The 16,742-nt window shown below is 39.3% G+C and overlaps 1 protein-coding gene across 1 annotated transcript in view; it reads right to left on the bottom strand.

Moving 5' to 3' along the window:
* Positions 1-11,241, bottom strand: part of FIG4 (FIG4 phosphoinositide 5-phosphatase) — a 106,089-nt gene extending 94,848 nt beyond the window's left edge. The window contains exon 1 of the mRNA XM_012651133.1: positions 11,046-11,241. Within this exon, the coding sequence (XP_012506587.1) occupies positions 11,046-11,111 (66 nt within the window). The 5' untranslated portion in view covers positions 11,112-11,241. The remainder of the gene's footprint in view (positions 1-11,045) is intronic.
* Positions 11,242-16,742: the final 5,501 nt, after the last annotated feature.

Raw genomic sequence — 16,742 nt, 5'->3', positions numbered from 1 at the left:
AAAAAAAAAAAAAAGAACACAGGAAAGGCACTTAACTCATTTGGGGATGGTCAGAGCAAACTTCCCAGACAGGCTGGTGGTGAGTTTGGCCTTGAAGGACCTCTACACAGGACTTCATGCACTGAGCCAACATAGGACAAGTGATACCACCCATCTCCTCCTGCAACACTCCACTCAGCACCTGTTCCACCCAAAGCACATCTGTTTATATCTAAACTTAGTACATACTTCTGAAGGCCTTGTCTAAATTTGTTTGGGGCTTGTCTACATCCTAATACAAGCACCTCAGGAAACTTAGGTTCTAATCTCTGTGGTTTTTAATTCCCCAGTCTGGCAACACAATACGGTTCCATGGGCATTGGGTAGGTGTTAGGTGAAAAAACAATCACCTACCATAGAGTAATCATTTAATTTGCTGGGTAATTTTCTACAACAAGTAAAATTACAATAACCCTCTTTTCTGGGTAAGTACATAAAAAGATAGCTCTTTTAAGCCAACCACTCAGTAAGGAGGCACATCATAGCTTTAAGGGAGGTAAAATCCCTGAATGAAATTCCCAGAATGTTAATAGATCCTAGGAAACCTAAAGGTTAATTGCACTAGGATTATGATTTATCAGTTTGTAATACAAAGACACATATAAGTCCTGCCATGCTAGCAGGCAAATGAGTTACTGGCCTTTGGAGCACACACAGGAAGGCAGAGCTACACTTCCCATATCTAGATCCTTCCAAAGACTCCAATGAAGTCTCAGAGGAGCCAGAAGCTAAAATCCACAGAATTTAGAAACAGATCTGAGTGGAGAGAAAGAAATGGGGAGCAGTATCACTAACCACATTCTAACTCTTCTAAAATGGACTAAGACGGTGTAAGAATTCTAAAAATGTTCTGTGCAGAGAACAGCGACCACATGTGGAGCCAGGTATGTGGGAAAGCAAGCCACCGCTTTCAGGCGCCCGCTGTGGGCAGCAGAATCGCTATCTGCACTGCCCTCTGGTGGGCAGTTGACTATTGATTTTCACATCAATTTTTTTAAACAGTAACTTTTCCAGAAAGGCCTTGTTTCCACTTTGTCTTGTTTCCTTCCTGTTGAATATATAAACACTCTAAGTATGTATATCCTTAAACTTTGTTAAATTTAATAGTATGCTTCAAAATGGATCTCTGCATTTTGGGGATTAAAATTTTCTCTGAAATATGGCTGGGCATGATAGCTCATGCCAACGCTTTGGAAGGGCAAGTTGGGAGGATCACTTGAGGCCAGGAGTTCAAGACCAGCTTGGGCAACATAGGGAGACCCTGTCTCTACAAAAAAAATTTTAAAAATTAGCTGGGCGTGGTGGCATGTGCCCATAATCCCAGTTAGTCAAGAGGCTGAGGTGGGAGGATCACTTGAGCCCAGGAGTTCGAGTCTGCAGTGAGCTATGATGACACCACTGCACTCCAGCCAAAGCAACAGAGAGAGATTCTGTCAAAAAAAATAAAAATAAATCCCTGAAATATCTTTCCATTAAATCCTTTTCTACTGCTGATTTTGCAATTTTTTATTTTGAAAAATTTTGAAACCTACTGTAAGATAATAGAATACAATGAATACCTATATACTCTTCATCTAGATTCACTAACTGTTAATATTTTGTTGCATTTGTTTTCTCCCTCTCTCCTGGTAAGAGCTTTCTTCCTCTGAACCTTGGGAAATGAGTTGCAGGTATCATATCACCCCTAGCAATCTCTATTTTTATTTCCTTAAAACAAAGGCATCCTTCTACATAATCATACCATTGATATAATATTATCTATATGAAATCCACATTCAAACTTTCCCAAGTGTCCTCATAATATCCACTATAGCTGGCTTTTTAAAAACCAGAATCTTATGAAGGATCCTACACTGCATTTGGCTATCACGTCTTTTTACATATCTTTTGATATAAAATAATTCCCCGATTTTACCTTTGATGACCTCAGTGTTTTTAAAGAGCCCACATTTTCTACTAACTTTCTCAGTTTTCTATTGATGTCATTCAGTTGACCATTTACTAGTGAATGCCTCATATGTATTAGGCACTATACTAGATGCCTGAGGGAAAAGATAAATTGAAGATGTATCTTGCAGCTATAACTTACTGGTAGATTGGACTGGAAAAGGGAGTAACAGATCCAATTACTTTCGACTGAGCAACTAGCTAGATGGTGGTGCCACTTACTGATGTGGGGATGACTGGAGAAGAAACAGGTTTGAGGGAAAACCAAGAGTTCCATTCACAACATGCCCTGAGATCAAGTGGGAACTGTATATATGAATCTGGAGCTCAGAGGAGAGATCTCGGTGGGTGCCATCAGTACATATACAACATTTAAAGCCATGGTACTCGGTTAAACCTACGAGGCCAAGTGAGAATAGTGATGAGAGCCCAAAAAAACTAGCCTGAGGAACTCCATTATTTAAAGGCTGCATATGGAAAGGGAACCAGCTGAAAAGACTGAGTGGAATGGTCAGTGAATGGCAAAACCCCAACACAGGGTGGACTTCTCAAAGCAATGGGAGGAGACCATCTGGAACAGGAGGAAGCAGTCACATTCATACCAAATGCTGCTGAGAAGTCAAGTAAGACAGGACAGAGAAGTGCCCAGAGCATCTGACAACAGGAGCTTGTGAGCGGCCTTGCTGTGGGCAGTCTCGGTGATAGGATGGGGGCAAAATCCATAACAGAGCTGGCTGAAGAGCAAATGAGTAGAATTCTGGATAAAGACGAAAGAGTGAACACCTCTATTCTTCCCAAACATAGCCATAGTAAAGTTTTTTACATTTGTTTTTAGGCTCAAGCCCCAAGAGTAAAAGGAGCAATGAAGGAGATCACAGGCAAAAAAAAAAATGAAACTGAAAAGTATGCCTAACACAGCTACATCCTACACTGGCAGTGGAGAAGTCAAGAAGCAATCCAATTTACACTCCAGAACCTCCAAAAGGCTTGGAAATTTGAGGCACCTAATACTTCTGGAATATCAGAAGATATAATAAAAAGAAGACAGCACAACCTCTAAAGAGAAAAAAACAGTTAAACTAAAGATCAAGAGTAGAATAACATTAGAAATTCTCAGCAGCAACACTAGAAGGTGGAAGACAGGGACAGACATAATGCCTTCCAAATTATAAGGGAAAATGCACTGCAGTCTTTAATTCAACACTAATTTTATAAAAACTGAGGCTGCATAGGACATTTGTAGACACGCATGGGCTTAAAAAATTACCTTCCATGAACTCTTTCTCATGAGGCAATTAAAGTAGGTACTCCACCAAAATGAGGGCATAATTAAGAAAGAGGAAATTATGGGACCCAGAAAAACAGGGAAATCGTGACAAAAGAGGATATAGGATGATGGTGAAGGGAAACACCAGGATGGCAGCCATAGCGCAGCCAGTCCAGACTGAAGCCATTGCTTCAAGAAGATGAAACCAAAAAGAATACCTAAGGTGTGTGAATGTGTTGAGAGGAGATTTACATATTTGGAGGAAAGTGGGCATTAAGTTTATTTTAAATTTATAGTAAGAATTAGGGATTGTAGGAAGAAGGAAAGGTCATCTCAAGTATTGGCATAGTCTGAAGTAGTGAAGGGCCCATGGTTCAAATGGTGGAGATAAATCAAATGCCCAAGAGTAACAGGGAAGGAAAGGGAACAGTAATTGGAGGACAACAGGTTTCCACAAATCAGGCATGTATCAGCTGGGACTGCCTGAATGCATATATACATGTAAACAGGCAAATATGAAAATGTGGACATGGGGAAAACATCTGCTTGTTTGTAGATATGTTGGGGGGCAGGAGTGGGGGTGGAGAATTAGGACATCAAAAACAGCTATATTAAAATGCCCATTAAGATAGAAGATGACCTGAGCAGCTCTCTTCTGAAAGCTAAGCCAACACTGTTCAAGAAAAAGCTTAACACTTCAACATGTAGCTTTAACAATGGTGACTTGGTATAAAGATGAATATGTTTCTAAAATATATACTTGAAATCCAAATAGAATACCATAGCTAATTCATTTAACAGGAAATTCAGTATCTACTAACATTATTTCCTTTTATAATGACAGACTAATTAATCACTCACTATTCATCTGAGGGAGGAAAATCAGCCTTCTTGAAAGGGAAGAAATTTTAGGCTGTATGACAGCTTCAATTAACATTAAACTTCACTTGAACTTTCAGATTAAATATATTATTTTTAAAGATCACCACGAAGTTACTTCTCATAATGTAACAGTATTGCGGCCTGCCCTTCACTTAGTTCAGCAATCCCAAAAACCTGGTAAGGCAGCCCAGCAAGGGCAAGTGAGTCTCTGATAGTCTAAAGAGAGGTCTCCAAGCTCACTCATTAAGAGCTTCAGGGCTTTACTCATGGGGAAGCTTCAAATCCCCTGTAGAAACAAGCGTGAATGTCACCTCCAACCACACCTTCTAAACCAGCTACAATCACTATGCTTCCCTCTCTCACTTGATATCCTTTGGTTCCCTGCTCCAATCCCTGGCCAACTACACCCTATATTGTTCTTTCCCATTCCCTGATTACACAAGTCAAGGCTAATTAAATAAGGTGCATTCCTTGTGATGTGGTTCTTATTTTATTCTACTTGGTGTGATAAGGGTAGGGAGGGAGCTTCCTTAATTCCTTTAGGAACAGGGCAGAAAATACATGCACTGGTATATATGTACATACATATATACAAACTAACAATTGTGAACTAGTAAGAGTAAAGATTATCCTAACAATTTTCACTCCCATAAAACACACATGCAGGTACAAGCAGCCCTAGTTCTGTTCAGCTACCAATTTGAAAGCCAACTGTTAATGTGTTTGTTTCTTTGTTATGAAATAGTCACTTACTATGATGCTAAGACCCCTAGGGCATCACATATTATGCAAGGGCACCTGCTTGTAAAGGCAAACAATTTTTCACCTGGGATAACTTTGATTTGCTAAATCTCCCATGGGCAACACTTAGTTGCACTGGGCTGTATAAGCATTAGGGCTGGATTAGGCCTGGGCACAGATAAGGACCAGAGCAAGGTCATAGGAGCTAAAGGGCATAATGAAGGTGCTGGGTGCCAGAGAGAATACGTAAGTTTCAGAGAGGGCTTCAAAGGCCAGAACTATACTTCCTGCATGCCATCTACCAACCCAGCTCCCTTTCCTCTCCAAATATTTCTCAAAATCCACCTCTACATGCAGGTAACAATGACAACCTGAACTTCGCCTTAGGAACAAGTCTACCCAATTATCCTTCTAAATGAAGGTTCAGAACAAGAGACACTCCATCTTGCCCACTGTTTCTTTTGCCCCTTAATGTGTCCCCTAATTCCTTCATAAACAATTACAGGTCAAGTATCCCTTATCTGAAATGCTTGGGACCAGAAGTGAATCAGATTTCGAATTTTTTCAAATTGTGGAATATCTGCATATACATAATGAGATATCTTGGGGACAAGACCCAAGTCTAAACCCAAATTCATTTACGTTTTATATACACCTTATACACATAGCCTGAAGGTAATTTTATACAATATTTTAAATAATCTTGTGCATGAAACAAAGTCTGTGTACATTGAACCCATCAGAAAACAAAGGTGTCACTATCGCAGCCACCCATGTGGACAATCTGTGGTTATTTGGCATCACCACTTGTGGCATCATATTGGCACTCAAAAAGCTTTGGATTTTAGGCATTTTGGATTTCAGATTTTTGGATTAGAGATGCTCAACTTGTAAATACACTCCCACCAACCAAAACAAGAGTGCCCATTTCTCTCAAATACTTGCCAATAATGACTTTGGCCAATCTTTGCCATTCTGACAGGGAAAAATAGGAACCTATTTTCATTTTATTGTTTTACTTATTAGCAAGTTGAATACCTTTTCATATTCATACTTTTTTTGGTGAATTACCTATTCATGCTTTTGTCCTTTTCTGTTAGATGTTTTATTTTTCAGACTAGTTTATAAAATATTTTTGCAGGTCAGGATATACCGCTTTCTCTGCTTTTCAGGCTCCTAATTACTTTACCCATCTGTCAGCAGTCTTCTTTTTTTTAATCTACATTTATAGTTTTAAATGCTTTATATTAGAAAAGAAAAAAATTAAGTTAATGATCTAAATTTCTATCTTACGAAGCTAAAGAAAGATGTATTGATTCCTATGGGCTAAATGTTTGTGTCCTCCCAAAATTCCTCAATGCAATTGTATTAATAAGTGGGGACTTTTGGAGGTGCTCATGAGGGCAGAGTCCTCCTGAATGAGAATAGTGCCCATTTATTAGTAAAATTAGTAAAAGAGGCCTGAGGGAGCTTGTTTGCCCCTTCCACTATGTGAGGGGACAGCACGCCCTCACCAGACACTGAATCTGCCAGTGCCTTGATATTGGACTCCTCAGTCTCCAGAATTGTGAGAAATAAATGTTAATTACTTATAAGCCACCTAGTTTATATTCATAGTATTTTGTTACAGCAGCCCAAACAGAATAAGACACTGATTAATCCAAAATCCACAAGAAAATAATAAGCCTAAAAGCAGAAATTGATTAAACAGAAAATATACAATAGAGAAAATTAACCAAGTCAAAAGTTGGTTCTTTCAAATGATTAATAAGATGAATCAATCCCTAGCAAGACGGCTTAAGAAAAAATGAAAGAGAACACAAAATACCAATGTGAGGAATAAAAGAGGGAATTTTACTACAAATCCTACAGACATCAAAATAATAATAAGGAAATATTACAGATACCTTGATGCCAATAAATTCAACAAGATGAAATTGAGAAATTTCTTGAAAAACACAATTTATTAAAACTGATTCAAAATCCACGGAAAATCTATATAGCCCTATATCCATTAGAGAGAGTACTGTCATTACCAAAATTCACCCAACAAAGCAACTCCAACTCCAAACGTTTCACTAGTGAATTCTAGCAAGCATTGAAAAAAGAAACAATATCAATCTTGTATAATCAGTGTCAGAAAACGTAAGGAACACTTTTCAGCTCATTTTATGAAGGTAGAGTTACTATGATATCAAGATCAGACAAAGATGTTTAAGAAAATAATAGACCAATATTCTGAATACAAAGGCAAAAATTCTTAACAAAATATTAGCACAAAGAATCTAGCAACACATGAAAACAATACTGAAGCATGATCAAGCAGTGTATACCTCCAAAATCCTAGGTTTGTTTAACATTTAAAAATGAATTAATGTAATTGACCATAATAAACAAACAAAGGAAATGTCATACACAGATGCAGAAAAAAATTTAACAAAATTCAAGACCTATTCATGATTTTAAAAAAACTGCATCAAACTAGGAATAGAAAGAAATCTTCCTCAACCTGATAAAGGGCATCTATGAAAACCAACATCACACTTAATAGTGAAAGACTACTTTCCTTCTAAGATTAAAAACAAGACACGAAATGTCTGTTCTCATCATTTTTGTTCAACGTTGTAACAGAGGTTCTAGCTAGAGCCATAAGGCAAGAAAAAGAAATAAAAGGCATCAAGATTGGGAGGAAAGAAGTGTTCCTCTTTCTAAATGATATGATTTCAATTCTCCCCAAACTGATCTACAGATTCAGTGAAATCCAAATCACAATCCCAACAGACTTTTTATTAGAAATGGATAAGTCTATTGTAAAATTCATATGGAAACACAAAGGTACTAGAATACCCACAAAAACTTGGGAAAAGAATAAAATTGGAAAACTTCCCCATTTCAAGACTTAACTATAAAACTACAATCATCAAGACAAGGTGATAATGGCATAACAAAAACAAATTGATCAGAATTGAACACAATAGTTTAGGAATAGACCCACATTTATTCGGTCAACTAATTTTTCACAAGGGTACAAAAAAATTCAGTAGAGCAAAGACAATCTTTTCAACAAATGATACTGGACAATTGATGTATAGAAAAAATGAACTTCAATATCTATAATAGCTAGCTTCCAAGAACACTTATGGATTCTCATCTCCTGGTATGCCTGCCCTTTGCATAGTCCCCTCCCACACTGAATAGGGCTGATCTCTATAACCAATAGGATATTGTAGAAATGATATGATGTGACTTCTGAGGCTAGATCACAAAAGACATTGCAGCTTTCTCTTTTTTTCTTTTGCCTCACTCTCTCTGGATGAAGCCAACTACCACATAAGGACACTCATGGAGTTCTATGGAAATGTCCATGAGGCAAGAAACTGAAGTCCTTTGTCAACAATAAGCTCAACTTGTCAGGCATGTCAGTTAGCCATCTTGGAAGTAAATCCTCTAGCTCATTCAAGCCCTCAGATGACTGCAACCCAGTTGACATCTTGAATGCAAATTCATGAGACCCTGAGCCAGAACCACTCAGCTAAGTCATTCCCAGGTTTCTGATCTGCTGGAACTGTGTGCAATATTAAATGTTTATTGTTGTTTAAGGTCACAAAGTTTTGGGGTAATTTGTTATACCACAATAGGTAAGTTATACTATCCCTACATCACACCATACTCAATTTAATATGAAACACAGACTAAACATAAAAGTTAAAACTATGAATATTTTAGAGGAAATACAGGAAAATATCTTTATGATCTGGGGGTAAGCAAAGATAGGACACAGAAAACAATCATTCTGAAAATAAAAAAATGGATAAGATGGACTTCATCAAAATTTAAAACTTCTGCTCATTAAGAAAATGAATAGGCAAGCCACAATTAGAAGAAAATAATTACAAAACATATATGATAAAGGACTTGATTCCAGAATATATAAAGAACTCCTACAAATCAATAATAAAAAGATAAGCAGCCCAATTTTATAAGAGGGCAAAAGAACAGATACTTCACAAGGAAAGGTATAAAAATGACCAATAATACATGGAAAGATGCCCAATATCATTAGTCATTACGAAAATTCAAATGAAAGCTATAATGATATACCACTGTACATCTACTAGAGTAGCTAAACTAAAAAGACCAACAACGCCAAATGTTGGCAAGGATATGGAACAACAGAAATTTTCTTATATTGCTGGTGGGAATGTAAATGATACAGCGGCTTCACAAAAACTACGTAACAGTTCTCCAAAGTTCTAAGATACATGAACCCAATAACTGGCAATTTCATTCACAGGTTTTTAACGAAGAGAAATGAAAACACATGTCCACAAATATACTTGTTCAAGAATGCTCACAGCTGGCTTATCCACAACAGCAAAAACGCAGAAACAGCCCAAATCAATAGGAAAAATGGATAAACAAATATTGGATTATGTATACAATGGGCTAGTCATCCATAATAAAAAAGAAAAAACTACTGATACACACAACAACATGGATGAACCTCAAAGACATTATGCTGAGCAAAATCAGTTGGACTTAAGAGAGTATGTACAGTACAATTCCATTCATATGAAATTCTATGCTATGAGGACCAGCAAGGTTTTGGCATGAAGAGAAGACACATTGTAAGAATAGAGAGCAGCAGAAAAACACAGGGTATATATAGGGAACTGAAATCAATACAATTTTACTTCAGAATAAGGCACATAGGGAACATAGTGGATCTTCAATAAATGTTTGACAAATTGATATTAAATTAAATGCAAGACTAAACAGACAAGTTGAAGACAAATCATGTATGGCTTTGAATGCCAAACTAAGGGATTCAGAGTTTATTCTCTTCAGAATGGGGGCTGCTGAAGATTTCTGAGAAAAGCCCTATAATATGAATTGTACTGTGGAAAGAACACTAACAACTCCACCAGTCCTCATGAATGCTCACCTGATTAATGCGCTGAAGTTTCTGTCTTTTAAGTTATTTATGTTTATAACTAGGGACATTTTCCAGCACATTTTACAGAAAGGTTTCATTTCAATGTCAAATGATATTCCTGTATGACTCTTCTCAGAGAACAGAAGATACTCACAAATACAGCTTATTATATAATTTCATCTCCTGGTCTACATCTAATCAAATGAAGTTGTCAGCAAAATTAAGATCAACAGTGATTCTATACTCCTGATGACCTAAGCCAGACATTCTATTAGGACTATATTATAATTGAGAAACTGTTAAGTACCTTCTTGTACTCCTCTAATGGAGACAACCCAAGTTTCACTGAAAGCTTATAAGACACTCCATAGCAATGTGAAGAGTACTATGCAAGTATCCAGCATATGTAATCTTGTTACCACGAAGTAAGTAATCTTAAACACAGACCCTAATATCACTGTGGTATCCCTATGCAGAAAAGCTATAATGTATCAAATTTTCTTTCCAACCACAAAAATGACAAAGTATGAAGTTCTATAAACACCATTCCTTTAATTAAGGAACCAGTAACCTAAATATATAAAAACTGGTCTGCTTATTCACTACATACCTGGCCATTTGAAGTAATAAAATTTAAAAAAAAATGCTGTGTTGAAAAAAGTGAAAAGATAATGTTATCCAAACAAATCAGATGTCTTCAAACAAAATAAGTTTTTCTTTCCTTTCAAATAGGAGAAAAAAAGAGAACAAAAAATTCTGCAATAAAAGTGCACATAATTAACATCAATCACGGTGATGATATACCATGGAAGAGGAAAGAAGAAAAGTTACCTCGTCATAGGTCAAATTTTTTTTCATACCCTGCCTGTACTGTAACTTGTGAACTTTAGAACTTTTACAGACTTTCTGAAAGCTGAAAAGAATCCAGTAACTTGTACAGAATCTCATGAACAGTTTTTGGGGTACCACAAGCACCTGTTTCCAGTGTGTTCCACCCATGGCTCCTAAGTGGAAATAAGTAAATGCAAACGCAGCAGTGCCCTGGGTGCGAAAATAGGGTGAAGACCCCAGGCGCAGCCCAGGAGGGCTAGCTTCCCCCAAGCCTGTGTATGACAGGGATTTGGGACTGAGGAGGGACGAGGGGGAGGCGGGTGCAGCTTCTGCCCTAGGGCCCCACACCTACCCAGCCCGCACCCACTCCCCCGCCCGCCCCGCGCTGCGCCGGGTACTCACAGCTCTGGTCTCGTACAGCACGAGCTTCTGGACCGAGCTGATGATGGGGGCGGCGGCCACGGGCATGGCGAGAGCAAATGAGGGCCCCACGCCAGGGTACCAGCCGCTGGACCGACCCAGGAGACCCGGCGAGTAAACACTTCAGACCCTGGGCACCGGGTCCGGCCAGGATAAACAAAGCCTGGGTACTAAAACTGGGATCAGCTTCAGCTCAGGTGTTTCCGGATCCCCGCGCCCCGCCTCCAGGCCAGCCCCGCCCAGGCATGGCGGGAGCGGGGCTGGAGGATGTACCATAGGGCGCTCAGAGGCTCCCGGAACCTGCGTGTTGCCGAAGGAGGAAGCGAATAGCGCCATCTTTAGTAAGGGCAAGAGAAAAAGTGGGCGGAGAAAAAGTCACGGGATTTATTGAGTCTCTCTTTTACCTCTTCTCTCTCTTTGGAAAAAGGGAAAGGTTTGGGATTGGGTTGCTTCTTTTGAAGTGGGTTCTCCGAGTTGCAGGGTAGATCCATTCTCAAATTGGACTGTTTTTTCCTTACCTACTTCTGGCCTTATTTTCCTAGAAATGTGCTATCCGATGGTCCTTCACTGAGTGTCGATGTTTTTCCCCTCACCTCTCTTCGTTGCCTGTTTTTTCCTTCTGAGAGTCATGTTGTACCGAGGCTGTGTGATCCAACGAATTTTTTTTAATCACCTAAAGGTGGAAATTTCGGACTTTGCCACGTATTTGTGTCTGGGGCTAACCGCGCATGGATTCTGAAAATGGACTATTGAATGTCGTGTAGTGGAACAAGCGCTGGCTTTGGAGTCCGGCCGTTCCGTGTTAAAATAAGGTTTCTTCCATTTCGTGCGTGTGACATAAACCGACAATGTATGCACCTCTTCCATATTTATGAAAAGAAATGTATTACAGTTATGAATACACAATTAGATACAAAAGTGAATACTTAGAACAAAAAAAAAGAAATCAACGAAGTACGGCCCCACCTCCCGCGGCCCCGCCTTGCGAGGCCCTGCGCGCCGCGGCAGGTTTCCTCGGCAACCGCTCAACAGTCCGCGGAGCCTCTGGGGACGGCTGCTGTCTGGACTGCGGAGTCCGCTGGCGCCAGGTAAGCAAACTTTTTCCAGGTGCCGTTGTCCACCGCCCGCAGGCATTTTTGGTATCGGTTGCACGGGACTTCACCTCCTGCGGGGACCCCAGACCAGTTCCTTTTCTTGCAAAACTAAACTTCGGGATCTTTTGGTAAATCCACTTTTTAAAACTACTTCTCCTTTCAACGACGAATATATTTATTCTACAGATATTTGCTCAACACCTACTACGAGAGTATAAGACGTAGTCGAGTGGCAGCTTACCTAGCCTAGGCGGAAGTGCTAGGTTTCCCAGGAGATGTGACCCCTCTGAACCTCAGAATCCACTGCTGAAGGGTTTCTCAACTGCTAAAAGTGTATTGAAACTTTTTTTTAAAGTTTATAGAATTGTAGCATAAACACGTAATATGATACTAGAGATTATATTGTAAATTCAAAATTGAGAGATCACAATTTTTAAAAAGAATTTTTTAATTATATATTATTTTGATTTTTTTCTTCATAGTTTGTTATTACTTTTATTTTTTTCTCTTTTTTTTAAATTTCAGGATATTATGGGAGTACAAACATTTTGGTTACATGTTATGACTTTGTCTCCTTCACCCAAGCCAGGATTAGAGGTGTGCCCTTCCCCCATACAATGCTCACCGCGTCCGTTAATTGTGAGTTTAAAAGATGGTCATGTCAGTTCTGGCATTTTTGCACTGACTTGGATCTTTTAACTGGGAAAAATACTTACCTCTGTTCCATTTCATAATGGAGACCAACACGTCTGAATGTGAGTTAAATATTCGCACGTTTTTATATGGGATAACAACTCTTAAAACATCTGTAGAATCCTTATTTTCAATGATCATATTATACTATAATTAAGCACTTCCATTCAAACTTTATCTTAGTTTCACCCAGAAGCAGATCCTGAGACAAAAATTTGAAGGCAAGTAGTTTATATGGGACGTAATCCCAGGAAATAGCAACAGGAAGGGAAAGGAAACTAATAAAGGGAATATTACTGAGCAAATTTCTCTGTGGCTGAATATTCACTAGGGAATGCTGGGATGCATGTCTCAGAGTTATCCCCTCTTAAGGGGCAAGGGTGCTGGGATATTTATTCACCAACTCCCATCAGTTATTGGTTGAAGCCTGCTAGCATTGATTCCCTGAACTTCCAGTCTGCCCTGGGTTCAGGCAGAGTGGGTTCTGGCATCTGGAGAAAGCCCTTAGACAAAGAGTCACACATGCTGGCCTTTGGAAATTGGGCTGGCCATGCATAGAAGAGGTACATGTCAAGTGGATATGGATGGGGAACTAGTAACATCTTCTACATTCCACCTTTTGCACCACACATATCCACTCTTCCCCCACATTAAGTTCACACCATCCCATCAATGATTCTTTAAGGTAGTGGCTAGTCCCAATTTCTAAAAGAAAAAGACTTACAAAAAGAAGACGAATGAGACAAGCTACAGACTCTACTACTACAATTAATCCTAGGTCGGTAATTGATAATTCATCATCTCCTTCCTTTACTACTCACTCTAGGTTTTCCTTACCATTGACTAGCACTTCTGCTGGTCTAAGTTGTTTGCCTAGTTGGATAACCAGCTTTGATCCCTGAAGAGTGCAAGCCCCTGGTTAACCAGCTTTGATCCCTGAAGAGTGCAAGTCCCTGGTTAACTAGCTTTGATCCCCTGAAAAGTGTAAGCCGCTAAGTCCTTGTGAGGTTTTGGTTGCTGCAGTTACCCATTCACTGGACATGAAAGCATCAGGAGGTGTCTCAGAGAATCCCCTTAGTTCACGGCATACATCCCCCACCCCAATTATATAGCAGCAACCTATCTCCACCTCCTAGTGCAGTAACTCCCTACAGGCTGGTGGAGCCAAAAATGACCAGGTGGCAGCAGGAGCCTTAGATTTAGTTTTATAAACCTTTACAGGGCCCCCTAATAAACCCATCTCTCCCCTCAACCAAACCCAAGTCCCTAATTAAAGTGATTTGTTGTGTAAAATTTGGATTCAGTCAAAAGGCTGCACTCTAGGATCCAGAAGGCCATGCTGCAGGTTCCCCACCCCTGGAAGGGAAATGCAAATTCCCCAAATCAATCACTGAGAGTGAGGGTGAGATGGGTCACTCCTACCTCCAACCCTTGGTTCGAAGCCTATACCTCATCTGGAAGTACACTGTCTCAGTCCCACATAATCCCAAACTAGTGCTTTAGCTATACCTTTAAGAAGCCATTCCAACCTTTTGTCAGACCAGCAGCTTCTAGGTGCGGTGGTGTGTGATGAGATCCCATGTTCATTTGCCTCTTGTCATATCTCCTTTACTGTAAAGAGGGCCCTTTGATCCCAGGCAATGGGATCTAAACAGTCTAAACCCTTAGATAGGGGTGCTGGCCAAAGCATGGTGGGTAGGGAAAGCAAACCCATACTGGGAACACATGTCACTTGCCCCTTCTATAGTGAAGGAGTCCTGTGTAATCAGTTTGTCACTGAATGGTTGTTTTGTCTCCTTAACATGGATTATACCATGTTAAGGGCTCAGCCTCAGTCTCTGCTGTGGACGGGTAGAACATTCAGCACAGTAGTAGCTAGATCAGCCTGGTAAGAGGGAGCCTGTGGAGCCCATGCATAGCCTCCGCCACCTCCATCCCTGCCACCGTGCCTACGCTGTTTATGCAAGCACCGAGGTGACCAAGGACAAAGACTGGCTGGCATCTACAGATAATCATCCTGTCCACCTGGTTATTCAGTGCCTCTTCTGAGACAGATGGATGCTTTATGAGACACAAAGATCTACATATTTTGTGTCCACTTGCATTAGTTTTCTGTGCTGCATAACAAATTACCACAAATTTAGCCTCTTAAAACACACACATTTATTATCTCACAGTTTCCATGACCAAGAGTCCTGGCATAGCTTAGCTGGGTCCTCTGCTTAGGGTTTCACAAGGCTGCAGTCAGGCGTTGGCTTAGCTGCACTGTCATCTGGAAATACAACTGGGGAAGAATCCACTCCCATGCTCATTCCCATTGTTGGCAAAAGTCATCCCTTTGTGGTTGTAGGACTGAGGTCCCTATTTTCTTACTGGCTGTTGGCAAGGGCTGCTCTCAGCTACTGGAGGGACCCATGTGGTGTTCCTTGCCATGTGGTCCTCTGACAACATGGCCGCTTACTTCTTCAAAGCCAACAGGTTGTCCCTCTCCAGGCAGCTAAGATGGAGTCTCATATAATGTAACGTAACCATGGGAGTGACATTTCTATCATCTTTGCTATATTTAAAAACAAGTAACAGATCCCACTGGCACTCAAGGAAAGGATATCATGTAAGAGTGTGACTCACTGGAGGTCACCTTAGGGTGTGTTTGCTACACCACTCTCATAGGTCCAATCACACGCTCCTTCCCCAGAACTCTTTTTCTCTCATCTTCTGATCTTGCTTCTTTTAGGCTCTTGATGAAGCCATTCAGGATTATCCTCCAAATCGAGGGCCTAGGAATACTGCTTAAAGCTCTGCTGCTAGGAGAATTTCCCCTAATTGCCATTTTTTTCGGGGTTATTGGGAGTGGAACTAAAGCCTGGAAGCATTCAATTAACAGCTTGCACCAAAACATTGTGATTCTTCCATGAATTTTGTTTTCATTTTCTGCCAGCTGTCCCTAGGGAATTCCACATGGGGTGTGAGCTGAAAGAGACAATGGTGAACAAGAGACAGGTGGACATGGGGGTCTGGGCTGCTTATTTATGGAACTTATTTGTGTCTTCCAGACCTGCTTGAGCCTGATCCCAGTGTTCCATTTTTATGATTCAATGGATTGCTGCTGCGTCTACCTAACTTTAGGACTTGATCTGTCTGACATACCCAGCAGATGAAGGGCACTTCTAGTTGCATAGTCACTTTCAAAATTAAATTTTCCCATCCAGAAATATATTATGGTTCTTCATTTATTTGAGTCTTATTTAATATCTGTCAGCAAAATTTTATAGTTAGTGCACCTATATATCATTAGTGCACATTTCTTACTAAATTTATTCACAACTCTTTTGTAGCTTTTGTGCAATTGTGAGAATTTTTTGTTGTTATTACTGATCTTAGAGAAAATTATTGGTTTTTTAAAAGATATTTTTGCTATATCATTTTAATTATTTAATAGTGCCAATAAATAACATTATCATTATTTTGTTAATATTTTATAATTTTCACTTTAAGTTTTTCTTTGATCCAGTAATATTTAGAAGAATATTGTTCATTTTTTCTTTTAAATTTTCAAGAATTAGTAGTTTTTGAAAATACTTATATAATTATTTTTAACATTATTGTGATCAAGAAATATGTCCGATGTTATTTTTACTATTTACTTAACAGACATATCTTATGAGTCCTTGTAAATATTTTATGAGTATAAATATATAAATAGTCTTTAAGTGCTTGAAAACAAAACATGGTCTTTGTACAAAAACAAACTTTGTAAAAAAATAATTTATGACCTGGTCTGTTTCTGATTCACTCTAAAAGAACCATTGTAAGTTGAAAACTTAGTTCTTACAGATATAATATTTAAAATTGGGGTTCTGTGCCTAGAAATCCACTTAATAGCTCAAAATAG

The sequence above is a fragment of the Propithecus coquereli genome, unplaced genomic scaffold (assembly GCF_000956105.1).
Source record: "Propithecus coquereli isolate 6110/MARCELLA unplaced genomic scaffold, Pcoq_1.0 Scaffold35, whole genome shotgun sequence".
NCBI lineage: Eukaryota > Metazoa > Chordata > Mammalia > Primates > Indriidae > Propithecus > Propithecus coquereli.
Note: the sequence above shows the minus strand (reverse complement) of the source record. Positions and strands in the feature narration are given on the sequence as shown.